The sequence below is a fragment of the Dermacentor variabilis genome, chromosome 1, assembly GCF_050947875.1.
Source record: "Dermacentor variabilis isolate Ectoservices chromosome 1, ASM5094787v1, whole genome shotgun sequence".
NCBI classification, from domain to species: Eukaryota; Metazoa; Arthropoda; class Arachnida; order Ixodida; family Ixodidae; genus Dermacentor; species Dermacentor variabilis.
In genome coordinates, this window is record NC_134568.1 from 139,826,957 (window position 1) to 139,854,501 (window position 27,545).

The window sequence follows — 27,545 nt, forward strand, 5'->3', positions numbered from 1 at the left end:
AAGGGCTTAGAAAACACAGACCGGGAGCAGAAAGAGAGCATTCCTAGAGCATTCTTTGATTCTTCTCTTTCGAGCTCCTTGCTGCGGGCCGCAGCGTCCGAGTAGCTGCCGGCCCGTAATGACTTTAAGACTGTGAATTGACTCTCACTGTAAATAATGTAAATAAACCTCCCAAGTTTTCATCCCAAAGTCCTCCTCAACTCTTACACCTCACAACAGGCACAGATGGAATTGCAGCGGTGTGCAGCTTGTGCTCTTTCCATGTTAGGATGCCTAGTCATAATAAAATGTGGTCTACACATTTTTTAATGTCGCTAAGCAACCATGAGAAAGATGTGACAAGGAGATGTGCCTTCATAACTGTAAGTCACCATATCCACATAAAAACAATTTCTAGACTGCACACACCATATTTAAAAATTTAATCTAATGCATGTAGATACCAGTGATTGATGGTGAAGCCAAAGCAAATATGCCGCGCTTTTAGTAGCGAGAAATCAATTGCCACCAACGGAAGTGCACCCAATAACAAATACGCTTGAATAAATAAAAAAAAATGCATTTCATCCAACTAGCCGAAGTAGCTGTCTCATTGCAATATGTACATCACTGATTGACTTCTCGTACCTGCTCCGATTATTGAGACTTCCGCACAGCCATACTGCATTCTCTATAGACACTGGCAGATCCAGAAAAAGATGGGGAGGGTCCTGGCGCATGTCTCTGGGTCCTGCCTGAGACATGCACATATACTCAGTGCCGCAAACACAGTGGCTGTAAAAAAAGTTTCCTCCATTCAGGTTGTTGCCTTAACACTAATTTTTCCTGGCAAAGCAATTTCTTGACTTTCAGAATGCCATATGACCACTTCTTAGAAATTCTTCTCAACTCCGCACTAAATCGCAACATTTACCACAGAATCACGATGAAGCGGCACTGGTTTAGGCCTAGTGACACATAGCCATGAGAAAAAGTCTGTGCTGGCCACTCACAGGAGTGGTGGGCAGCAAGTTGTTGCAGAATGTTCACCGTCTGTATGTTCATACTAGAGACCTCTTCGGCAACTGCACGTGACACCATATGCACAGCCCTAAACTGGCAAGTCGTATTGGCGGTAATTGGGCCCATGGGCACTCAGCCGGCAACTAATGCGAATTTTGCCCACTATGCTCATAAAGCTCCAAACTAACAAGGTTGTACACAACGCACACTTTGCGACGATGCACACCAGCTGCACGGCGTGCCAGCAACAGGCAAACGTGAAGTATCCTCGCCGCCATGGCCATCACATTCGTTCAAGCAGATATTACTTTAATGAAGCTCAACCCAGAGCAAAATTTTAAAAAAATTATGGGGTTTAACGCGGCAAAACCACTTTCTGATTATGAGACACGCCGTAGTGGAGGACTCCGGAAATTTCGGCCACCTGGGGTTCTTTAACGTGCACCTAAATCTAAGTACCACGGGTGTTTTCGCATTTCACCCCCATCGGAATGAGGCTGCCATGGCCGGGATTCATCCCGCGACCTTGTGCTCATCAGCCCAACACCATAGCCGCTGAGCAACCACGGCGGGTACAGAGCAAAATTAAGCATTTTCTTCTAGATTATTAGGAGCTGGTGCACATCGGCACATGCAAGGCGTAATCACCGCGAGAAAGAACAATTCAATGCGGCATGTACCAGCATTTCCTTAACGGCACAGTTTGGCGCAATTGGCACAGTACTTCCATCATGGCTGGCGCTTGAAAGGAAGCGTTTTGAGTGATGCCCGTGTGCCCCAATTTTATAATTATTCAAAAGTTTTATGCCAGAAGTTATTTTCAACCGTCACGGAAGCACTTTGCACATCTTACTGCTATTTAGTGAGTGCCGACGCCGGTGATGCCCCCAAAAAGCTCTGCTTTGGCCTTTTCTGTCTTACATCAGTCTTTTATGTATGTGCTGGTGCAGATGGCTAAAATGGCACCTTGCGTTTTACCGTAAAGTTTTGAGGTGAGGTTTCATGCAAGGACTAAATTTAGATTAATATTTGGTGCTTTCAAAGCTTCTCTGTGTGGTGACTTCCAACTGCCAGTCCTTTTTATTTTTCAGAGTTCAGCAAGGCATGCATGTGGTTTTGGAATATTTTGGAGAAGACGACACAGCAGTAGCCTCGCACTTTTTGACATCCCACAATCCATGCCAGAAATGGTGGTCGCTGTCGATAGGAGAGCCTTAGAGACAGCAATTTTAAATTGGAATTACGGGTTAAAACATGTGCTGAGAGAGCTTCTTTTTTTGTCTGTGGCCATATTGACCCCTTTATTTTCAGTTACAACGCTAAAATGAGAATAGCAGAGAACCATGTCATGGCCCTTCTAAGCTTCTTTTTTGACATCCCTCTGTAATGCCCATTTCATGTGAGGGTACTTATATAAGTAAATAAATAAAATATTCGTGGGGCTGCAACATTCATATGGGGACGGATTACCAGTGAAGCTGCTTAGGCTGCATGCACGAGCTGCATACATTATAAAATCATTCTTTTTTTCTTACGGCACCACACCGACACAAGCACCGCCGCAGTCACCACACCTCCCATGCATCTGCTGCAGCTGTGCCGGCACCTCCGATGCATGTGACATTATAACCACAGAAGCGCAGGCCATGTGCACAAACGCCGGCGCCCCACTCTTTCCCCTTCTCAATATTCATCAAACAGGATTTAAAGCAAATAAAGCACATGAAGGTGAACTTGCTACACCAAGTGCACCATATATATATCGGCGCCCCACTCTTTCCCTTTCTCAATATTGTTAAGAACGGCCAGCTGCAGTGCAAGTTTGCCACCCAGTTACAACTATGGCGGCAACATTCCGGAAGCGTCGCCGCCCACTTCTAGCCACAGTGTGACTAAATCGACTTTGTGTCGGGGAACAATACGGACATCCCCCACTCTCCTTCGCTTCAGCTAGGATGCGTTCGATGAAGCAGGCTTTGTGCTGAAACCGCCACCAACCTCTAGCCTCATCGCCGTTGTGACGGAATGAGTTCGGCGGGCCAACTATTGTTCCCAAACTCCCCAACGCGCTACCCAAAACGGCTCAGAGTTTTACAGGGGCCCCTCTGACGTCGGCTCCGGACATTCGAACGTGTGTGCATTTGTGTGTGTAGACCGTCCTGCGGGGAGGCGGCTAGTTTGCGATGACGAAACGAACGTTCGGATCACCTTGTATCGGGAGAGGACCGAGTGTTTAAAAACCGCTGTTGTGCGGCTGCTCTGGACATTCTCTCTCAAGCAGTCATGTTAGACTTATATAAATACTGTAAATAAACCCATATTCCTCGTTCTCGATGAGAAGCAGTTCTCCCCTTCATCAACGTCCTCAGCGTGGATAAGTTGGACGACGGCATGGGTCAGCTACTTTCTAATTCATGCCCGACTCCAATCTTGACAACGGCTCACGAACGATGGGATTGAGCCCCCAATCCTGACAATATTCATCAAACAGGATTTAAAGCAAATAAAGCACATGAAGGTGAACTTGCTACACCAAGTGCACCATATATATATATGGTGCACTTGGTGTAGCAAGTTCACCTTGATGTGCTTTGTGTGCGCCGAATAAATATATATATATATATATATATATATATATATATATATATATATATATATATATATATATATATATATATATATATTTCTGTCCTGTCCGCATTCCTGTCCCCGCACCCATGTCTATCAGAGCAACAATGTTTCTATTTCATAGTGATAGCAGAAGTCAGTGGGAGAAGTAGCCATAAACTGTAGCTTTTGAGGTAATGACAATAGCATCAAGTAATTATGCCAAAAGGCTCAGTGGGACTTAATGAGAAGTGTTGTGCCTGTGCACGCAGCAGGTTCAAACATAAGTATAAGCAGCAGGCATTTTCCAGGGGTTGGAAGTGAAGGCGTACTAGACATTCAGCTAGTGATAGCTGCAAACTATGGACAATAAGATGATAAAAACTTGCACGCTGCCAGCATTTTTGTGATGTCACAAGATGCAAGAGTTCTGACTATCAGGCGCTGATATCGTTGCAAGTTGGGTTTCCTCTCATACTGACAATGAGTGTCACTAAGACCTTCCTAAAAGGACAAAGAACGGGGACAGCCAATATCTTGTGGAAGCCACACAAACGAAGTGAAGGCTGGAAGCAATCCCATATCTATGAAAGTCTTGTACAACCTTGCTAGGGTCATGAGCAGGTACAACATTCAGATGAAATTTTTAAGTTCTCAAGCAGGCTCACTCTGTCTTTAGATTGCTGCAGAAGGTGAGACTAAACAAGAGTGCAACAAAAAGTATGTCGCCCTTTTTGTTAGGTGACCCCCTGTAGCATAGTATATGAAATATCAATATACTGTTCTATGAAGTAGACAGACAATGAAGTCACAGAAAGAATAGAAAAAATCAACAGTTGTATTTAACTGAACTAAATAAATGACAAGTAAAAGAAAAATTAATGCAAACGAAAAGATAACTTACTGCAGGTGGGAGCTGAATCCACATCTGCCACAATATGCATGCAGTGTTTTACCATTAAGTCACCATGGGACTTTCAACTTCCTTCAGCATTAGGGTATATGTGCCAAATATGCACAAGATTAGCACTGGAAGTGTTAGCCACCACCACTCATGGCCAGAAAATGTGGGTTTGGCTCCCACTCGCAGCAAGCTGTCTTTTGGTCAAAGTTAGTCTCACCTTTGCTTATTATTATTTTACACTTCAATTAAAAATAAGTTAATTTTCCCTATGTTTTCTCTAGTCTCATTGTCTGTTTGCTCATATGGTAGTAACTAACAAACAAAAAGATACCCAGTACCATCATCATCTCACTCATTGCATGCAATGTCCTCAACTTTGGCAAATTTGATGCCATGAGGTAGCATATAAGGGTTTATTGGCCAGTCTTTTGCTCCTAAGCTAACACACTATGGCATACTTCCATTAATTTGACTCCCACCGAAGGACCCGGTCGGCACTCATGCATTCCTATAGGCCCACGCTTTTGTTATTGTGATCCTAAAATTGGCCTCACTGATTTTAATTTCCATTTTATATTTCAACATCTCAATTTATAAGAACAGTTGATTTTCCTTATGCTTTTTATGACTTATCTGTTAGCTTCATATGGTAGTAACTAACACTAAATCAACTGACTGAGCTCCCTTTTTCTCACTATAATGTGGGAAATGCTGTTATCAGCCAGACTGACAGATGTGTCAATGATCATCTGAGGGGACATTTTACCAATGTGAAAAAGTAAGCACACACTTAGTTGTAAATGCTAACTCTTATATTTGTAAGGCACCGTAACAAATATCAAATATTCTTAGCAAAAGCTGGAGATAACATGTGCATTCGAAATGCTTTTCTACGACTTGATACCCTTAGACTATAGCAGAATCATTCCCATCCAATGCAACTGTGCATGAGCTTCTTAAGGATGTGAGAATATTTGAAATAACAGATTATCATGCATTCAATTCAGTCCTCGAATCCAATAGCCATTATTTGTAAAAGCAAATATTTATGTAATTGTTTTCGAGACCTTCACTTCATTAAGTACTCACAATCAAGCACAAAACTGAAGCAAAAAATGCAATTAATTTTATCCTAGACATAGAAGACAAAAAACGAGACCTTACGGAGTCAGACGCTCCACTTTGCTCAAGGAGCCAGACTTTTCCACTTAAAACGTGACCATTCACACACAAATTTTGCTCAGACATAGTATTTGGCAATGGGTATTGTTTTTTATTAATTATCCAACCTGCACCTGTGTGCCCTCCCATATGAAATGACACAACAAATTTCAACATTATCTGATACAATAGTGGCAACATCTGTCATGACCATTTTAACAAAAAGTGCTTTTTTCACCTTGCCATCTCTGCAGTCAACAAGTATTTATGATTTAGTCTCGAAGGTATACATAGATGCTAACAGACTGCCAGCACTACCTTGTAAAACTTCACTTTGATAATTCACAACCACGTATGCCACAAAGAATCTTCAGCCTACAAAACTTTCTAATGCTCGATTCGTGCTTTTGATAGTGTGCTTCGTAATGGGCAGAGCAATGACAAACTTGCTAATGTTATGAATAGTAGTATGGGAACACGCAATTTATATCAATGGTGAAAAAGGGTGTTCATTATTCAAAATCCAGTTCATATTTCGTTCACTTCTGGTACCGTTTGGTCTCAAAAATCACTATTCGCACCCCTCCAAAACTTCTGCATGTGCATGCATGTGCGTGCGTGCGCGCGCTCACACACACACACACACACACACACACACACACACACACACACACACACACACACACACACACACACACACACACACACACACACACACACACACACACATTTGTAGTGACAGTGAAGAAGAAAAAGCCCCTTCAAATGGTGAGTCAAGAACCTGACTGATCAATGTTGCGTCTTGCATCAAGTGGAAAATTCACATCAGTGACAATCCGACGAAAAAGGGTCACTATCAAAAAGCAAAACAATGAATGCATGATAATATCTTAAGACTGTTTTCTCCAACAGCTGTGAGTAGGGTCTACAGATTTTCTTTTTTTTTTTGTAGTGTCTGTCATGACACTGAAGTTATTTTAAATTAAGTATGCATATCCTAAAAAATAATTATTTTGATATAAGCACCCTTTGAATCAAACACACTCCTTTCCTCCAGACACGAGTTTGAAGAAAGGAGCTTTTAATTAATGGTGATTTGTGTCCCAAATCTGCACAGTGGGCAATGCGAGATGCCATAGTGGAGGGCTCAAGGTCGGCTAAAGATCATTTTTTGGCTACTGGACATTCTTTAATGGGCACAGAGGCTTTAATGGCTTAAGGCTATGGGCGCAGCCCATTCGTGTTCGGAGGGTTGGAAAGGCTATGGGGGAGAGGCACACGGAGATGGCAGGAAAACTAGAGCACAGTGGCTGTTGGAGCAGCGGCCCATCTTGCAGCAGCTCGAATTTCTCATTTTCTTTTTTTCTTTTCAAGGATTTCGCTTTTCACTACATTACGGCTCGGACACCCAGCAGCCAGACTTCATCGTTATAACCGATAATGCGGCATCGGGGCATTGTAGTAAGCAGGTTATTTCACCATGAAACACAAACAAAAGAGGACGGTGCTGCAGCTTCTCAATGTTATAACCAATATATTGTGAAAACCGGTATGGTTATAAGTGGGTTCGACCGTATTCACAACCCTGAGACAAGCTTCTCATTCCAAGCTTTATGTTCTTACTACATTAGGTAAACAAACAAGGTGCATAAGAAATTACTGCATCCATGGGAACAGTCCAAAAATAACTGGCACGACTCGCATGAGCAAATAAGATGCTGTACAGAAATCCAAACAGAAAAGGCACTCTCCTCGAGCCAGCCACACAAGAATAATAAACAATGTGAAGCTGAGATGGGCACAGCAGACAGGAAAAAGCCTTCTCCAATATTTTGAATACTAGGCATTCCAGGCCACTGGCTGCACTTGTGATAAAAGCACGCACAGAAAGTGAATTTGTACACAAATGCACTTTCCATTTTTTGCCTGATTCTAGCAAAGTGAACCCTTTGGGTTCACTAGAAAGTTAGACAAGCACCCAGTCCTGCTAGATGCCAGTCTCTTGCAGGCACCTTCATTTTACATCTTCATTGCTATTATATGTAAGGTTTTAACTAGTGTGTGTATATCAGGGTTACAAGAAACTCTTGTAAACCCCGATGAAGAACGGTGCACCGGTCGAAACTGTTGAAATTAAATACTTGTTCTGTTTACCTTGTAGCACCGCACAAGTTCTATATATCAAGATTTAAAAGTGATTTATATACTATCAGACATTGTTTAGTATATCATCGGCCTTAATGACATTAGAAGAACTGGTGAGGCTTATACAGTGCTGACTAATAGCCATGTCCTCTTCTATAGAGGTCTCCCAGATAAGCAATACGGGCTAGGATTCCTAGTCCATAAGGACATAGTGGGCAGCATTGACGAATTCTACAGCATTAATAAGTGGGTAGCAGTAGTCGTAATCAAACTTAATAAGAGGTATAGATTAAAGGTAGTACAAGCCTACCCTCCAACATCCAGACACGATGATGAGGAAGTAGATCAGTTTTATGAAGATGTTGAATTAGCGATGAGAAAAGTGCAAGCTCAGTATACTGTAGTAATGGGCGAATTCAATGCAAAAGTGGGGAAAAATCAGGCTGGTGAACAAGCAATTGGCAACTATGGCATCGATTCTAGGAACGCTACAGGAGAGAGAGATGCTGGTAGAATTCACAGAAAGGAATAAGCTGAGAATAATGAACACCTTTTTCAAGAAGCATAGCAATAGAAAGTGGACCTGGAAAAGCCCTAATGGTGAAACAAGAAATGAAATTGATTTCACACTTTCTGCCGATCCCAGCATAGTGCAGGATGTAGAAGTGATAGGTAGGGTAAAGTGCAGTGATCATAAGCTAGTGAGGGCTAGGATTCACCTCAATTTGAAGACAGAGTAAAGTTGGTCAAGAAGAAACAGGTCAACCTAGAGGCAGTAAGGGTAAAAGCAGATAAATTCAGGCTGGTGCTTGCAGACAAATATGCAGCCTTAGAACAGAGAGATGAAGATGACATAGAGGTAATGAATGAAACTGTAACTAGGCTGGCTTTAGAGGCAGCAACACCTTTAGCTCATCCAATCTGGAAATAGCTCTATAGTACAGCAAAAGCTGCAACCCTGCACGGCACCTAAGGCCTCTCAGACAGTCTCCTGTCAGAATAGCACATGTATCCTGCCATGTTCAGAGGGCATGGAATGAAAACATTTGGCCCTGATAACAACAGGACTTCTAGCCAGATAGCAGCTATAACATTGTTTGAGTTTGTGATAACTTCAGGGCTTTCTTTATGAAGAATTATTGGAGAGGCTACAATAACGAAGCTTTAAGTATGAAATATGGTAATTTAACAAAAAAGAACATGTTTAGCCACATAGTTACAACATCAGAAAATAGGTCGTTGCAGTAGAAAGAAAGGCGAAGAGCAATAATACAGAAATTAACAATAAGAACCAATGTCCAACAAACATTACATCGAATCAAAGTAATAATGTAATGCAACTGGTAAGCATAATATATAGAATATAAGGTACATCACACAATGCTAGCTAGCACTTCGTAGAAGTGGTCGACGTTAGTGACATTCGCTAATTTGGCAGTACCACAGTTAAGAGCTTGGACCAAAAGTAGGAGGTGAAAAGTGGCAAGAATGCTACCACAGCCAAGATCAGCTCATATAAGCAAACGGCCAGTGCGAAAGATGGTGCTCTCCAATAAAGTTGTCCGTGAGGAATGAGCCAGAATTAGTGTCCTTTGAGCATGCAAACTTCACCTCCTAGAGTCAAACTAATGCAAAGCTCACACATATTTGGAAATAAGAGCATCATCCGTCAATGAGGTTTGAGTACCCTATACTGGAAAAAATAATGTTATGCTGGAGAAAAGATGTTACCCAGAGGGATACATATTGTGTACAAGAACACGAAGACATGATACAGTGACAAAAAGAAGGATACGAAAATTTAGACACTTGTGTACACAGCCTTTTTATAAAAGGCCCCAACTATTTACACACCCAATCTACTTAGTTACAAAAAAGCAACAGATAAGACAAACTCAGAGGAAGGTGTCGTACGCTGTATTTTCTGTGTCATGCTTGCAAATGGCTGGCAGATGACACAATCAATAAAGGCAGCAACAACAATGCAAGAATGAGAGAAAGGTAACACAGGAAATCCCTGCCCAATGTATTTGTTGTATGCTATCCCGCATAAACCATTGAGGAAACAGCTGGAAGGAAGAAGGGCAAAAAAACAATGGAAGGTACGTCTACTGTGCCAAGCGTGGCGTGACGATGCAGCACTGAAGTGGGCAATAGCCAGCTGCGCATGACATGACATCCCAGCTTGGCACGCAGCACACCTGTTGCCCACGGTTATTGCCACACCCATTCCACATCAAAAGCTGGCTAAAAGAAGCTTCTGCAGTTCTCATGTGACCGCACAATTGGATCCTAACTTAGTGAAGTATTTGTGATGACCAGTGCAGCATGTAAAAGTCAATTAAATGTCCAGTGCAAGGCATAATGAAATGTCAGTAAGTAGGTCACGACTGGAAGAAATCTGCAGCTGTATGTCATAAAAATTTTATGACACAGAGGAAAAAGAATCTATTTTTTCCCAACTGTAATCAATGCAAAAGATAGCTTAAAGTTCACTGAGGAGCACTGAAGATTTCTAATTCACTTTGCCTCCCCCTTAAAAAGAAACATTATCACAAGTTTTACAAACTATACATAGTTAGATTCACTTATGCATAGTTATGTTCACTGTTTATGAATTTCAAAGTAGCATGTAACTTGAACTATAAAGGTCTTTTAAGAAAAGTAATCCCAATCGTAATGAATCTAGTCTGGGTAACCAGTATATCTAAATTTAAGAGCATTTAGGTTAAGTTACATTAAAAAATAAAGTAAAAGAAGTCCCAGCATTTCATTAGTCCGAGTCTGTGTGTGCATGTATACAGGGTGTCCCAGCTAACTTAATCCAGAGCTTTAAAATATGCAAATGCCATGTAGCTGGGCAGAACCAAGGTAATGTTGCTTGCTGTCACTTGGAGATGCTTAAACTCCTTTTTCATTCCGCCTAATTAGATAATTAGCCTTAATTAATCAACTTCTCAAATATTATAATTAGATGAAAAGTGTCAAGGATAAAATTGTAGACCCACATAAAAACTCCCAATACAGCTTTTTGATGCTCAATATGCGCTGCATACATGCAAAGTGCCTCGAGCGGCCAGTCCCATGCCACTTTTGCATGCATTAGCAGATTCTTTCACGCTAATCGCATAATCACAAAAGATAAGTGATTATGTGATAAAAAATAGAAGGACTAAGAAAATATTCAGATTCATTGAGAGCGGAATATTATAACATATTAAAAATTAAATTATGGGGTTTCTCGTGCCAAAACCACTTTCTGATTATGAGGCACGTCGTAGTGGGGGACTCCAAAAATTTTGACCACCTGGGGTTCTTTAACGTGCACCTAAATCTAAGTACACGGGTGCTTTCGCATTTCGCCCCCATCGAAATGCGGCCGCCGTGGCCGGGATTTGATTCAGCGACCTCGTGCTCAACAGCCTAACACCATGGCCACTGAGATATTATAACATATCAATGTTATATTATTCTAATGCAGTTTTGCAAAAAAAAAAGTAAAGAGCAGCTTTCACTTTCGCTGACTAAAGGACCACTGTGTTTCACTAAAATATTTTGTCTGTGTGTGCAAGCTTGCACCAACAGAATGCAAGTAATAGCTTCATAAGGAAGTAAGCTAAGAGAGCTCATTTACAGTCTGCACTACGAAAGCAGGACGCACTAGAGGAACAGGAATAAGCAACCTCCATGTTTTCCTTCTGTTACACTAGAGGCATTGCTTATGATTTATCATTCATACATAATTACTACACATTATCCTCACAAACATGTGCCAAAAGCCAATGCCACTGGGATGTTGTCTAGCAAACACTGGTTCTAAGCAAACCAAAGAAAATATGTGCTCTATGGCAACAAAAAAGCCTATCATTTCACTCCTCTTACACAACTGTCCACTGCAGTGAGCAATAATACACATTACGATTTTATTCTAAAAAGGTAACTGCTTCCAAGCAGTCAACCCTATGCCATTACTGCCAAGCCTGAAAACAGCAGAAACACAACTGTACTAAACAGAAACCATGAGGAGCTTGAATCCTGAACTCTTGTTCCTTTGCCCGGATATTCATCATTATCTTTGTTTTCTGCATATTAATCTTCAACCCCACTCTTACACTCTCTGTTAAGGTCCTCGATCATTTGTTGTAATTCGTCTGCATTGTTGCTGAATAGAACATGTCATCTGCAAAACGAAGGTTGCCGAGATATTCGCCGCTGATCCTTACTCCTAAGCCTTTCCAGTTTAATAGCATGAATAGTCCTTCCAAGCACGCAGTGAATAGCATTGAAGACATTGTGTCTCCTTGTCTGACCCTTTTCTTTATCGGTATCTTCCTAATTGTGGAGAATTAAGGTAACTGTGGAATCTCTGCAGATACTTTCCCAAATATTTACGTAAGCATCCTGTACTCCTTGTTTATGTAATTCCTCTATGACTGCTGGTATCTCGAGTGAATCAAACGCCTTTTCATAATCTTCTCAATTACCTGGTTGATGACATGGATGTGATCCATTGTAGAGGATCTCTTTTTGAAACCCGCCTGTTCTCTTGACTGACTAAAGTTCAGTGTTGCCCTTATTCTATTGGAGATTATCTTGGTGAATATTTTATATAATACTGAAAGTAAACTAATGGGCGTATAATTTTTCAATTCTTTAAAGCCTTCCTTTTTGTGGATCAGTATAATTTTGGCATTCTTCCAGTTCTCTGGGACCCTTGAAATCGATAGACAGTTCGTATAAAGGGTCACTAGATTTTCAAGCATTATATCTCCACAATCTTTGATTAAATCGACTGGTAGTCCATCTTCTCCTACGGCTTTTCCTCGTTTCATGTCTTGCAAGGTCCTTCTGACCTCATCGCTAGTTATAGGAGGAGTTTCTGTATCCTGTTTATTACTGTTTCGAATGGAGTTATCCTGAGTCCTCTGGGTACTGTACAGGTCAGTACAGAATTCTTCTGCTGCTTTTACTATACCTTAAAGATTGCTGATGATATTACCTCGCTTATCTTTTAGTGCATATATCATGGTTTGTCCTATGCCAAGATTCGTTCTCACTGATTTCAGGCTACGTCCATTTCTTTTGGCTTCTTCAGCCTTCCTCATGTTAAAATTTTCAGATATCACTTATTTTCGCCTTGTTGATCAGTTTTGACAGCTCCGCACCTTCTATCTTATCTCTTGAGTTCGACACTTTCTTTCTTTGTAGTTTCATTATTAGGTCCTTTATTACTTGGGTCAGCTTGCCTACTGGTTGCCAGCCTAGTTGCAGTTTCATTCATTACCTCTATGTCATCTTCATCTCTCTGTTCTAAGGCTGCATATTTGTTTGCAAGCACCAGCCTGAATTTATCTGCTTTTACCCTTACTGCCTCTAGGTTAACTTGTTTCTTCTTGACCAACTTTACTCTTTCTCACTTCAAACCGAGGTGAATCCTAGCCCTCACTAACCTATGATCACTGCACTTTACCCTACCTATCACTTCTACATCCTGCACTATGCTGGGATCGACAGAAAGTATGAAATCAATTTCATTGCTTGTTTCACCATTAGGGCTTTTTCAGGTCCACTTTCTGTTGCTACGATTTTTGAAAAAGGTGTTCATTATTCTCAGCTTATTCCTTTCTGCGAATTCTACCAGCATCGCTCCTCTAGCGTTCCTAGAATCGACGCCGTAGTTGCCAATTGCTTGTTCACCAACCTGCTTTTTCCCCACTTTTGCATTGAAGTCGCCCATTACTACAGAATACCGAGTTTGCACTTTTCTCATCCCTAATTCAACATCTTCATAAAACTGTTCTCTTTCTTCATCATCATGCCTGGAGGTTGGAGCGTAGGTTTGTACTACCTTCATTCTATACCTCCTATTCAGCTTTATTTCGACTACTACTACCCTCTCATTAATGCTGTAGGATTTGTCAATGTTGCTCGCTATGTCCTTATGGATTAAGAATCCTACTCCGAACTGCTTCTTATCTGGTAGTCCTCTACAGCAGCGGACGTGGCCTTTTGTCAGCGCTGTATAAGCCTGTCTAACCTCACTAAGGCAAATGATATCCCAAACAATGCCTGCTAGTTCTTCAAAGAATCTTGCTAGGCTATCTTCACTCAAAAGGGTTCGACTGTTAAACATTGCAAGGGTCAGTTTCCAACTTAAATCTGAAATTATTAAATTATGGGGTTTTACGTGCCAAAACCACGATTTGATTATGAGGCACGGCATATTGGGGTCTCCGTAAATTTTGACCACTTGGGGTTCTTTAACATGCACCTAAATCTAAGTACACGGGTGTTTTAGCATTACGCCCCCATTGAATCGCGGCCACTGTGGCTGGGATTCGATCCTGCGACCTCGTGCTTAGCAGTCCAACACTATAGCCACCAAGCAACTACAGCAGGTGAAATCCTAAAATTATACATAACATGTATCCCTGAAGCAATGTAAATGAAACCTGGTGTTTTAATTCTCTAATGAAACTTAATATCTCCAAATGTAAAGTTATGCAGATATGCCATAAACACAGTCAAGAAGGATTACCCATACTCAACAACCTTATCCACCGTTGAATCCTATAGTGATCTCAGTATTAATATTAACAGCAAGTTGAACTGGTTGAAGCACATCACAAAATTGGCTGCAGACACCACTAAATCACTTGGTTACGTCATATGTACCCTTGCCCTGTGCCCCTCATCCACGCAAAAACTAGCTTATGAACTAACTAGTTTAACTAGGTTCATCTTACTCTCTACAGGTTGCAGCCAGTTTATGGAACTCAAGTTGTACAGTTTGCTGAATGGCACACGTAGCAGATACAATGCTGATTGTTGTATCTTGCGTCATTGACTAGGAATAATTCAAGCGAAACTTGCATTAGCGAGAGTTCTACTTAAGGAGCAGCCGTACTTGGTGCCTTCCATTTGGCAGCAGAGGGTGTGGCTACAACAACGTGCCTAACGTCTTCACCGTACTCTGTACAGGTTGATTGCTCAACACTTCTACATTTATAAGCCTGCTGCCGCTACCACTGCTGCCATTAGTGAACTTTTTCACAATGCCATCATGTGCTGATCTAGCTAAAATATTACAGCCCTCCGTATTTATTCTATGAAAGGAAGTATGAGCATAATTTATGTGCTATACAAGCCCCTGAAAACTCAAGATGTATCTCACTAAAGAGAACAAATCACTCAAGGATGAAAATGAACTGTTGTCGAAGCGTCTCTCAGCTCTGGAACAGTACTCTCGTCTAAATAATGTCGAGATAAAGCGTGTTCCCGCTATGGAGTGCGAAAATTGCTTGGCAGTGGTGCAGGCCATTGGCGATAGGATTGGCTGTCCTATCATTGAATCCAAGAATGACACCGTGCATCATGTTCCTGCTAAAGAGGACACAACATTAATGCCTGTTTTTGTTCAAGCGCTAAGTGCGCTGAGTTTGCAGCCAAGGCAAGAAAGGCCAGGCTGACCATATTAGCCATTCGTTTTTCTTCGATTAACAACAAGCCAATTTTCGTCAATGATCACCTCACACCTGATAAAAAACTACTCTTTGCGCAGGCTCTCGAGCTCAAAAAAAGGTAAAGGTTGGAAGTACCTTCCCACTGACAACTGTGTGATCAAACTTAGGAAATCAGACAGCAGCCGCGTCTATCGCATCAATGGTGTGACGGATCTGGCGATCATTCAGTGATTGTTCAAGCAATTTTTACATGAACCACAGTAGCCGTTTTGTCTTTTTAGCGTTATGTTTTCTTGTGACCAAGTGACGTCTTTGTTGCAAGATAAATCACCTGCATTCTATTTCCTCCACTGCAACATTCATAGTTAACGCAAGCATCATGACGAGCTATTGAATTTTCTTTCCCTGCTTAGCCATGCTTTTTCCTTGATATGCTTATCGGAGACCTGGCTAACATCAGCTGAGGGCAATTTGTATGGTCTGTCTGGCTACAGATCTGAAATAAGTACTTCCCACCATAGCAGTGAGTCAGCTGTTTTCATCCGATCACCATTGCTCTACGTTCGATGTTACGATCTTGCTTTTAAGGGCTTGTGCGAATCCATCTGGCTAGAGTTTGACTGCAATTATCTACCAGTCAATAATAGTAGTACAATAGCAAGTGCTATATATCACTCACCGTCAACCTCATATGCGGAATTCTGTTCTCAACTGGAAGATATATTACATTCGTGAATGAATGAAAATAAAAATATAATTTGAAGAGACATAAACATTAAAATTCTCAATTTAAATTGTCAGTCTTGCTCTGACTGTAACTTGTCTACTCAGCTATGGCTTTTCTTCCCGAATTCAGAGTCCAACTAGGTGTGATCTTTCAGGCTTTTCAACGCTGATTGATCACAACTTTTCTTGATTTGATTGATTGCTCTTCTGGAGTAATCAATTATTCTATCACTGATCATTACTCCTTGTTTTTTTTGTCTAGGTTAGGAAACCGTTAGCGATTCTAAACGCTATGTTAAATCTTCATTCAACAAAACACAGTTTATTCCTCAGGTTCATATAACAAACTGGGATGACGTATATACAGAAGGTTGTCCTGAGAAGGCATTTTCTATGTTCCATTCCAGAATGACTAACTCCATTGATCAGTGTACTACTTATTCCCAAGTCACAGATTGGTATTCTACTCCAAGAAATCCTTGGACCATAGATGCCATGTTGCGTTCAATAAGAAAAAATAATCTGCACAAAAAATTTAAATCAAACCTTTTAACATAAATTTGAAGAATCGCTTCCGTACATATTCAAACATTCTTTATGCCATTCTCTGTCTGGCGCGCAAAACGAGAGTACTACGAAAACAAAATACTTTAAAACGGAAACGATACCAGGCGTAACTGGAAACTAATTCGACAGTTTCTTAATATGAAAAAGTCTGATCCGGCCATCAGAAAAATTGTCGTCAATAATCATGAGTACACCAGAGATACTGACATTGGTAACGCATTTAGTGAACACTTTGTTGCTTCTGATAACAGTCCTCCAGCTAGTGCAGATAGTGACTAGTATTTAGCGTAGCTCATGCTCATTTTATCTTGGTCCTGTTTCACCACGTGAAGTCTACAATGTTATTTATTCCTTAAAATGAACTGGACCTGGCCTTGATGCTACCAGACCAGCTCATATGAAGCTTGTTTCTGCTGACATCTCACCTGTCCTTGGTGATATTATTAACGAAATGTTCCGTGCTGGGGTATTTCCTAACTCACTTAAAGTTGGTCAAATAATTCGCGTCTTCAAAAAAGGCAATCGCGAAAATATTAACAATTACCGTCCCATTTGTATATTGCCATTTTCTAGCAAGGTTGTTGAAAACCTTATTTATACTCGCCTCATGAACTACCCAAATAAGCCTAGACTTATCAGTCCCCTCCAGTTTGGGTTCAGACATGGCAATTCAAACGAGTTAGCACTAGTTCACGTAACTGACAAAATTAAGCAAGCCATTGGTCGGTGACTAATTGTAGGGGCTATATTTAATGATCTTACAAAGGAATTTGACACATTAAATCATTGCATTCTATTAAAAAAGCTATAGCAATTTAGCATTACTGGTTCACCTCTCGAACTTTTCCACTGCTACTTGTCTAATCGTCCCATAGTTGTCTGTGAAAATGATAATTACTCTACAAATAAATTGATTACCAGTGGTGTCCCTCAGGCTTCCATCTTAGGTCCGTTGCTTTTATTATTCATACATGACTTACCTAACGTACTGACCGATTCAGACTGCCTATTATTATATGCCGACGATACTACATTACACTAATCTCGGCACACACTAACTGCTCTGCAAGCTACACTCAATACTGACCTCTTCAACGTTCACATGCGGTTTACTTTAAAGCAACTTTAAACCAAGACAAAACAATGTCCTGTTTCATATCCATGAAAAGCAATAGTAAATCCCCATAATATTTCTTTTAATAATTACGAACTACCAATGAGAGATTTCTTGGTGTTACTTTTCACAAACACCTAAAATACCAGTCAGGTCAGTTCATTGCTGCACAAAGTTTCATTTGGTATTCATGTTCTCATTAAAACATGTGCATACTTTGCACCACATACTCTTACTTCGTTATATCATGCATACATAGGTAGCCATTTAGTATACTGTTCGTCTACATGGGGAAACACATATCCTACTCACCACAAGCCTTTAGAACACCTTCAAAACCAAGCAATGAAACTCATGACATTTAGACCACTGCACTGCCATTCCCTGCCTATTTACCAACATATTCGTATTCTACCCTTTTGGTACTTATTTCAATATTTATCACTTTTCATGTTTCACTTCATTGTTATACCACCAAACCTGAGGGTAAACTTTCCATAATTAGGTGCGATTTTGGGTAAAAGAAGGTTGTCCTGTTATATACCTACAGATGCCCTTTTTTTTGTGTCACATCATTAATACATATAACATTAGGTTTTCTGAGCAGGACAACCTTCTTTTACCCAAAATCACACCTAATTATGGAAAGTTTACCCTCATATTTGGTGGTATAGCTGTTTGGAAGGCAATTCCTGAAAACATTAAGATTACCTCTTCTCTGTACTACTTTAAACGAAAATTAAAAATAAAATTGTTAGGAGGGTTGCTTGTACTGTGATTTCTCTCTCTCTCTTCATTTTTTTTATCAATTTCCTTTTTTTTCTTCTGTGGATGTGTGTTTTCTAGTATGTTTATAGCAATTTCTACTATGTATAAATTTCCTCACTCTTGTTGTTTACATTCACCTTAAGCAAATACTTTTATGTTGTAGTTATAAATTCTTGATAAACAATCTTGACAATATGTATTTATGGCTCTGTCACCTTATCATAATTAAATACCCTTTTTTTATTAGCACAGTTCCTTATTTCATTGTTTTATCTTGTTATTTTGTATTTATATAACAATCTGATATGTATAATCATTTGTTGGATGCATCTTACTGCTGCTTATATCATTATTTTGTATACATCCTGAAACAGGAGGTCCCCCAGAGCGTTCTATCTTGGGACCTACTAATGTACTGCTGAAGATGTATGCTTGTTTTCTCTTGAAATACAAATAAACTTCAACTTCCAAACTTTCATTCGAAGTAAACCTGAATATGCCTCAGCTATTTGGAGCCCGCACCAAGCTTACTGAACAATTTAGAATCAATACAATCGTGCCGCTAGAGTCATCACTTCCAGGTACAGCAGTGAAGAAACCATCGATGGAATTAAATCATCCCTGGGAGTCGAACTATTGGGTGCTCCATCGAAAAATTACAAAGCTGTGCCTTTTCTACCAGCTACATTAACTTTCCACAACTACATAGAAAACGTCTTATCCCATCAACCTGTACATCTTGTTGGCTCTTTAACTCTTGCAGCATCCAGTGCTTTCCAGTGCAGTGTTTCTACCTCTTTTGCGGTTGGCGATTCGCAGTGAGACTTTTCTGCTGATTTGCTTTTGCATTGTATTCAGTGTGCCCCTTCTTTTTATTTTTACTATTTTTAAATGTATTTTTTAGTTCTGTCCTCAAATGAATCCATAGGCTAAATTTTGTAGAAAACCGTAACCATGTCTTTGTTCCTATTGTTAGCTTTTGTAACCCCCCCCCCTCTCTGTTATGTAAAACCTCAACAGGGGTCCTTAAAGGGGCTGACAACCGGTTTTCATAGCAATGTTTATTTATTATTATTATTATTGTTATTATTATTTGAAATGGAAAGCTTACCGGTCAGAGTGTCTAATCATGAAGTGATCATGATGATGAAGTGGTAACACGGAAAACACCGTTGAACATCTTTAGTAAAAAAATTTCTATCTGCAGTGAGGATGTAGTCGTTCACTGGAAGCATGCTGAAAACGGTGACTGGTGAGCATTATAGGGATTATATGCCGGCATTAGTGAGAGGCAGATGACAGGTGCGGCCATAGATGTGAGAAAGTAATGTTTTGTTTATCAAGCCGATGTTCCTGCAATTCATGTTTTCTGAAGTGTTAAAGTATTTCTAGGATAATAGCTATGTGTTTTTGTGGTTCCCTGTCCAACTGCTTTGGTATTTAACCAGTTAAAACGAAACGAATAGGATCGAAAAAAAAAACAACTCTTTTACATGTGATACGCAGCTCAGCGTGTTGCCATAGCCATGCATGCGCTTTTGATTTCCAAAGCACAGAATAAGGCGCAAATGTATAAATAATATAGCAACTGCAATTTTAAGCTATAACTATACTGTATTTAATAACAGTTGACTTACCGTAATTGCAATAAGTATCAAGAAGTATCAAGATTTCACCGCCAGGCCTCGCCACTTACTGGTTTTTTAGACTTTCTTTGCCAACTTAAAATCATAATTCGTACTTGAATTGTGAACAGTGTGCTGGATTCCATCACTATAAATCATGGTTCTTTCACTTCCATAAATGTCTCACAACACATTCTGTCCAGTTCTCAGTCCATTTAAGGGAAAATAAATGAATTTGATAAAATAAACCTACCAACCCTAAAAAATGTCTGCCACTGCTCTACCAATGGAGTAAAAAACTAAGCAATCGCTCAAGGCACAAAATAAAGCATACTGTGCAGTGAAAATATGTTACAGTGAAAACATTTTAACAAAACCACAGCAACCTATATGTTGCTCACTCATATTTTGCAACTAGAAGAAACGGAGATGCGAGTTTGCCAGCTGCTTAGTAATTCATGCTGGTCAAAAGCAAATAATTCAACCTATGTTTAAGCATCAGGTTGACTTTCACAATTCATAACTGTATCAAGCACACAAAATGACATTACAATTAGCTTAAAGGGTTCAAACTGATTCGAATTCCGCATGTGGAACCAAAATAAATGGGTAGGGGGTCTCTGGGTTGCTGACAGAGGCAGCTTCACATAGTGGCTGTTTATAAAACACGTTTTTATGCAGTTATACCTGAACAAAAATGACAGTGGGTGTCCTTTCTACTTCATACTAATAAAGCACTTAAAGGGAACCGGAAACTTTATTTGAATTGCAAATAATTTTGCTTCAAAGCATTCTTCATACATTCACAAGTTCAATACAGAAAACAGTAAGTAAATTAGTGCATGCAAGTAAAAGTGCCCTCACACATTTTGCTCACCCAGTGATGCCATCAGTACCTACCAAGAAGTGCAGCAAAGACACTACAGTATTGTGTACCATCTAATTTTAATTAGCTAAAATCAGCCACTAGAGAGAGCACCGACAAGTACATGAAAGAGATCTCCATTCTAAACAAACATGGAAGGCAGTGACAAATTTTGGTGCATGGTTTAGGGCAGTATACAATTAAACGCAAATGTGTCAAGTGTTAAAGCTTCAGCAGCTTTTCACAAAACTGCAGGTGGGGCATGATCTGGATAATAGCCAATTGTTAACAAGAAACTTATTGATGAATATGTTGTGCCTGGATGCTAATAAGGGCTACACAGAATCCCCTAATACTCGCAGTTCAGGTGAGCAACACTTTATATGCATGAAAGGCACTCACACTGGTCCAAAGAAATGATAGGTTACAAGAAACAATGTCGAACCAGTTCTAATATTTTTGACCTCAATAAAACAAAAGTTTGAACTGAAAAATATTGGAAGAGCACAACTCCAACAGTGGCCAAGTCATAGATATAATGAAATGTGATGATGAAAGAGGAAAAAAAAAAACAACACCAGAAAAGAATCGTTTAAATGAACTCAGGTGGCCTGTGCATTAATATTCCCCACACGTACACCTCTACCTTCAAGTGCACTCCGAGTACTGAATTCATTAAAGATACACCCCAAGCAATAAATGAAAGTTTGGGGTCAAAGTTGCAAGTTCAATCAGATACGACACAAGAACCACACTGGCTTGCCAGACTGAAAAACCATCATATCGCAATAAAGATCTTGCCAGCAGGCAATCAGTGCCGCTTTTGGTATTTTTTATTCCAAAGCTTAGCTTAAAAGCAAAAAGCCGGGAGCAGGAGACCGAGAAGGCTGATCAGGAAGCAAACGCAGAGCCAGTGTTCCACTTTTCATGCGGGTGAGTTATCAGATGCAACATTTCTGGGTCACCAAATTGAAATGGAAGAAGAATAAAAATTGGGGTGCCTTACATCCAGAGAGCACTGCCACTTAGCCTTGAAGCATGTGTGTTACTGTTTTCCACAGAGTAGTGCTTCAGACAGTGCACTAGACATGGAAGATCTGGGAGGAGGATAGTATAAATGATTTACAGCTTTTTTTTTTCTTGAGCAAAGTGAAGCTTTTCCATGAATCTTGAAAGTACTTGTTGCGAGACTGGTAGGTTGCTGATTTTATACTGATTTATACCACTGCCAGCCCCACTGCACTTCAACCAATGCAAAATAAACAACCGCACACTGGGACTATGATGCAGCTAAAAGAAGTGACAGTGCCTAAAATCAAAAAGTTCTTGAGTTAGCGTCCCTGTCTCAGTACATGACATTCTAGCTGATTGATTATCATTTCTTGTGTTTTTTGAAATTATTTACCAGCCACAAACCAACGAGCACAAATAAGGATACTTACTGAGCACTAAAAATCCTTCAGGATTATTTAAACTGGGAAACAATGTTTACATTATAACTAGCTTCAATATCAAATAAACAGAAAATGTAGGCAATACCACAAATGAGTAACAAAACAGGAAAATTGTGAATCTAAATGCCTTATGCCATCATAAGCACTTTCTTGTGTCATTATGGAAAGCTTTTTGGGAATTAAACTGCCACGAAACCGAATATCGGGTTAGATGTAAATTGAATACACTTAGCTTGCACACTCGCAAGTCGAACAATCGAGTGAATATTTATCAAAACTTCGCCTTATGAAATTGTTCTTAGGTAGAGGACATGACAGACAAAATAGAAGGGAGGAAGGCGGCATTGACACACGCTCAGCACAGAACAAGCCATAAGCCAAAGATGTTCCACGGCGTTTCCCGGAAACAAGAACGTCAGAGTTGAATGACTAACTTGTGCAAAGAGTCGCACGCAAGAATTGAGACAGCCAGTTAACAACGACTTGGCGCACTATGTACGACGAAACGATCACTAAATTATTGAAGGAAAGAACAACCTGCATTGTTTAATCCCCATTTCGCTCTGGCGATATGAGTTTCTTCCAGAATGTGATTTCAAGGGAACATTGGATATTTATATGAATGAGCTCAATCTTGCCGGTTTCATTACATCACAACCGCACCTACGCCGCAATTAGTTCCGTTCCTCACGCAGCGACAGGACCGAGAGAGTAGTAAACACGAAAACTTACCTCGACGACGTCTCCGAGAAGTTTCCCCCGTCGAGGAGACGGATCTTGGCGAAAAGGATCGCATTGACGAATGGCACAGCAGTCAGCTCTTCGATGCGAATGTCAACCTGAAACTTGTACTTTTTCTTCTTCAGCATGAAGGTCATGATTCGAGGTGCGGGTGTTCGGAATCAGGAGGCAGCCACAGAAGACCATGGCAGCTTCACATGACCCCGGCGACACTGCGGCATTGCAAACAAGCGCCCATGAACGCATCAGACAAAACACGCACAGCGGCCGCCGTCATTCGATACGTGCCGCAAGCTTCATGCGCCGAATGAACTCCACGGCGGCGACGTTAACACCGCGATAAGTAACACGGCCGACCCCAATCGGCCGAACTCGCAGGCAGCAGGAAACAATCGCAGCCGCTAGAACGACAGCTAACAGCAAGGTATACGGATTGCCAGTTACGGCGGGCTGGCACCAAGTGGAACGCGCCCGATGTCATTCAGAGCCCTGTCAAGAGAGGACGGCGCCGCTCGCAGCCGTCTTTGAAGATCGCTATCAGTTGCATTCGGCGACTTCAGCGTTTAAACGTAACCAGCCAGAGCACGACGGGCGCAAACAAAACAGCCTCTGGACGTTTTGCCTTGGCCCTAAGCAATTAATGGGAGCATTAAAAGAGATGTCTTACTGTAGCCGCCTTGCAATAGACTTCGATTCGACGTGTTTCCGACGCAATGCAAAGCAGCTTCGGTCAAAACGGCAACCCGGGGGACCGGTGCGACTTTGTACGCAAATTTTACAGCCTCATACGGGCCATGCCACAATGTACACAACTCACCGAGGAATTTCAGTAACAGCTTGAACGAGTAAACCCAACATCAAGGAAACATGCACAACAGTATCGATTACTCTTGCAACATGTCTGACGCGCCCTCGCCCACCTCTCGCCAGCTGCCTCTCGCTACAACGCAGGGAGCAAATTCTCGTAGCTCGACTAAAAAGAAAAGCTACACGGGCTATATTATTTCATAAAATGACAATAGTTAAATTTCAAACGGTTTTTCAAAATTGTATATTGGTTATTTGATTGGGTTACGAAAACTACATTTTATTTTTACTTTTTGACAGGTAATGCCATTGGTAATGCGCATCTGCGTTCCTGGGCCAAGATGGCGATGTGCTTGTATGGAGAATGCTGTAAGTCTGCAGCGTCAACTGGCACAAATTCGAAGCTTCATAGAAGGTGCTAAACTATCTTCGCCTCTTTATGTGCACAAAAGTGTAAGCTGAATCGGAATACTATTGCGCTGTTCCTTCGTGCTTTTATCTCTTGACCGTGAAGTGCGAAGTGCTCATAGCGGGGTAAGAAATGAATGTTAAAGAGACGGACGAACAGCAAAAGCTGCGCTTCCAGATTGAACTGGAATTTGTTCAGTGCCTGGCAAACCCAAACTACCTGAACTTCCTTGCACAACGAGGCTACCTCAAGCAGAAGATGTTTGTGAATTACCTGAACTATCTTCAGTACTGGAAGAAGCCGGAGTATTCCAGGTACCTCAAGTACCCGATGTGCCTTTACTTCCTAGAGTTGCTCCAGTATGAACACTTCCGACGCGAGATATCCAACGCACAATGCGCAAAGTTCATCGAGGACCAACAGCTCCTGCATTGGCAGCACTACACTCGCAAACGCATGCGACTGCTGCAGCAGCCGGCCACAGAAGCCGCCGCGGCTCCCACCAGCGCTCCCGCTGCAGCAGTTACTGCGCCACAAGCCCCGACGCAAAAGTGAACAAGAAGAAAGGAACTAAGCGCATTTTTGCCCTCTTTTCACTTATTACTGGCCCCGCCACTGCTGTGAAGTCACGTAAACCTGCTTGTCTGCCGCAGCGTTTCGAATCTACTCTCGTTGCACACACGCTTATTAAAAGCGAGATGACCGGCGAGCGAGAGGAAGCCATTGGTTGCCGTCGGCACGGCGCGATACGCTGTGCGTAACTGGGTTAATCCTTTATCCGTGCTTTTTGACTCGTTGTCGCATCGCTTGTGGCCCAGCTACCTGTCGGTTCGTCACGATGCGCCTGTTGGCGGACTCGTCTCCTGTTATGCGGTTGTAGACCCGGTATCTCGCGAACTGTGGGATTTGCAAGTAATGAAGTGCAGGGTAGGAGTGCCTGTGAAAACATTGAAAAGTGCGCGTGCAACTGCTCCCGAGCATGGCCGCTCGATGAATCGTATCCCGAGCGTCTAACCGCTGTTGAACATACATAAGTGCACCGGTCTAGTGCAGCCCTTCAAGCACTGGTGCTCTTTGAATAAAATTTGTTGATGCAGAGCTTTTGCCTAGAGAATGTTAAACTCTAGAAAGTGACTATGTTGTGTGCTTCTACATCTTTGTGTATGTGTAACGGTATACTTGCACACCTTGTCACAGAAACAACAAACATCGTTTGCAGCATTGTGCCTTTTCCCAACAACTCATTCACCAGTATCTCTGTACTTTTGTGTTCAAGGCTTTTTTATGTTGGAGAGCATATTTTTGTGCATAACAAAGCCATATTAAATAGCACAAGTTTCAGTTTGAACTAATGTCTGTACTGGTACGAACTTGAGCATTATAGCAAATTATCACCACGAGGGTAGAGGTTCAGCCTTGTCGGTGGGCCATATACAGTGCTTAAAACGGTTGAAACGAGTGGACATTTGCATGCACTAGGAGTGTACCAATAGCAAAAAATTTTAATTAAATATTTGAGAAAAAGAAGCTGCAAATATTTAATCAAGTAACAAACATTTCCAATGTGTAAACAGTGAAATATAAAGGTTGCGAGTAGTCTGCTGGGCAAAAGGCTTATTTGCCATATTTGATCGAATGAAAATAAAAGGCTAAGCAAAGAAGGGCTATGCAAGAAACCAGTGTCGTGGAGGGAGGCTTTGGATTAATTTCAGCCACTTGAGTTTTTTGACACAGACCCAAATTCAAGTACATGATGTGCTCATAATTCTGCCGAAATTGGAATGTGGCTGCTATAGCCAGTAATCTAAGCTGCAACCTCACGCATAGCAGCAGAATGCCAGAGCCACTGAGATACCATGGCAGGTACGTTGATGCAGGTAATGCCATTGACTGGATGAGAGGTAAACTGGGAAGCTCGTAAATGACGTCGCTGTAATTACACCCACGGCAGTAATGAAACAAAGGAACAGCACATCACTAAATACACTGCTAGTGTGTCGTTTGTTGAAGGAGCTACAGCACTGAATATCATTTTAAGGATCAAAACATTGAGACATTGGTCGAATTAAGTGCTTTACTATATTGAAACGACAAATTCGTAGTCTGCAGAAGGTGAGGCATGGTTGTTTAATGGCTGGAAACTACTGTGCAGAAGCAAAATCCATCAATTCGCTCAGGAACTGTTGCATCCGTGCAAAAACCGTGACTCTCCTGTTGTAGTATTCCGAAATCTCCTCTTGCATTGGTTCTCCCTGTAGACTGCAGCTGTTGTTAATCCTAATCTTTGAACAAAAACAAATATTTGACAATTTCATATAGTGGATTCTTGGATCAAATACTAATCAAACTGCCAACACAATTTGATTTGCATTTGAAAATTATGAATATTTGTATGCCCTTGATACACGCACATACAATGCTCGTGAGGAAGCAGAAGTTGTGCAGCCATTGTACCCAAACTGCCTCGTGTTGGGACACAGTGATGAATTTGCAAAGTTGATTACTAAAGTAGAAAAAATAAGTTTGCACATAGAGTGGGTCAGTTAGTACTGCTAAAAAAAGAAAAAAAAAGATTTTTAATGTGATATAGCACACACAGGGCACCTTTGCTTCCTCATGATTATCGTGTGTGTATATGGATGTGTGTACTTCTGCTGTAAACTTCGCCAACAGTAGAGGGGTACGTGAAGGCAGGCTACTTTACTAAAAAATCGTCAACTTACCTACAAATATTTTAAACCGGCCCCCCCATTAAACACCTGTTCCAGTGGGTCGTCCACCTTCGCTAGAAAAATGTCACAAAGCATAGGGGCTACTCAAGACCCTATGCAGATGCCATCGCGCTGCAAAAACGGCTGCTCGTCAAATATAATAAAAGTAGACTTCAAATAAAGCTGCAATAAAAATAGAAAATTATCAATGGACAGACCAATGGTGTTCTGGAAGGATACGTCACCATTATCTTCATTGCGCTCTTTCACACACACTAGCAGTTGGTTCTGTGAAACAGAATAAAACAAGTCCTGCACGTCTACCAAAAAACCGGAACCAACATGATCATTTCCCTCCAAAAACTGTACTACTGTGGCTGATTTTTTTTACAAGAAATGGGTCGTTCACAACAGGCGTCTTGAGCTTTAACAAAAACAAGCTATACACTTCTGCCACTATCCCTCTTCACTAATAA

General features: G+C 41.1%; 2 protein-coding genes across 9 annotated transcripts in view; one reads left to right on the forward strand and one right to left on the reverse strand.

Moving 5' to 3' along the window:
* LOC142585403 (early estrogen-induced gene 1 protein) overlaps positions 1-24,094 on the reverse strand; it is a 95,992-nt gene extending 71,898 nt beyond the window's left edge. For 6 of the 8 annotated variants that reach the window (XM_075696178.1, XM_075696174.1, XM_075696165.1 and 3 more), the window contains exons 1-2: positions 23,960-24,093; positions 23,134-23,354 (exon numbers count right to left, since the gene is read on the reverse strand). In XM_075696178.1, the coding sequence (XP_075552293.1) occupies positions 23,134-23,279 (146 nt within the window). In that variant the 5' untranslated portion in view covers positions 23,280-23,354; positions 23,960-24,093. Of the gene's footprint in view, positions 1-23,133; positions 23,355-23,809; positions 23,937-23,959 lie in introns of those variants that run through there. The other 2 variants (XM_075696179.1, XM_075696156.1) reach the window with 2 other exon arrangements.
* A 165-nt stretch (positions 24,095-24,259) lies between these two features.
* Positions 24,260-25,706, forward strand: MED31 (mediator complex subunit 31). The gene has a single exon (XM_075696217.1). It carries the CDS (start codon positions 24,491-24,493, stop codon positions 24,911-24,913), a length of 423 nt encoding a protein of 140 aa, XP_075552332.1. The 5' UTR covers positions 24,260-24,490; the 3' UTR covers positions 24,914-25,706.
* The last annotated feature ends 1,839 nt before the right edge of the window (positions 25,707-27,545 follow it).

Coding starts and splice junctions, on each gene's coding strand:
- MED31 (XM_075696217.1), top strand. CDS start 24,491: ATGAATGTTAAAGAGACGGACGAACAGCAAAAGCTGCGCTTCCAGATT.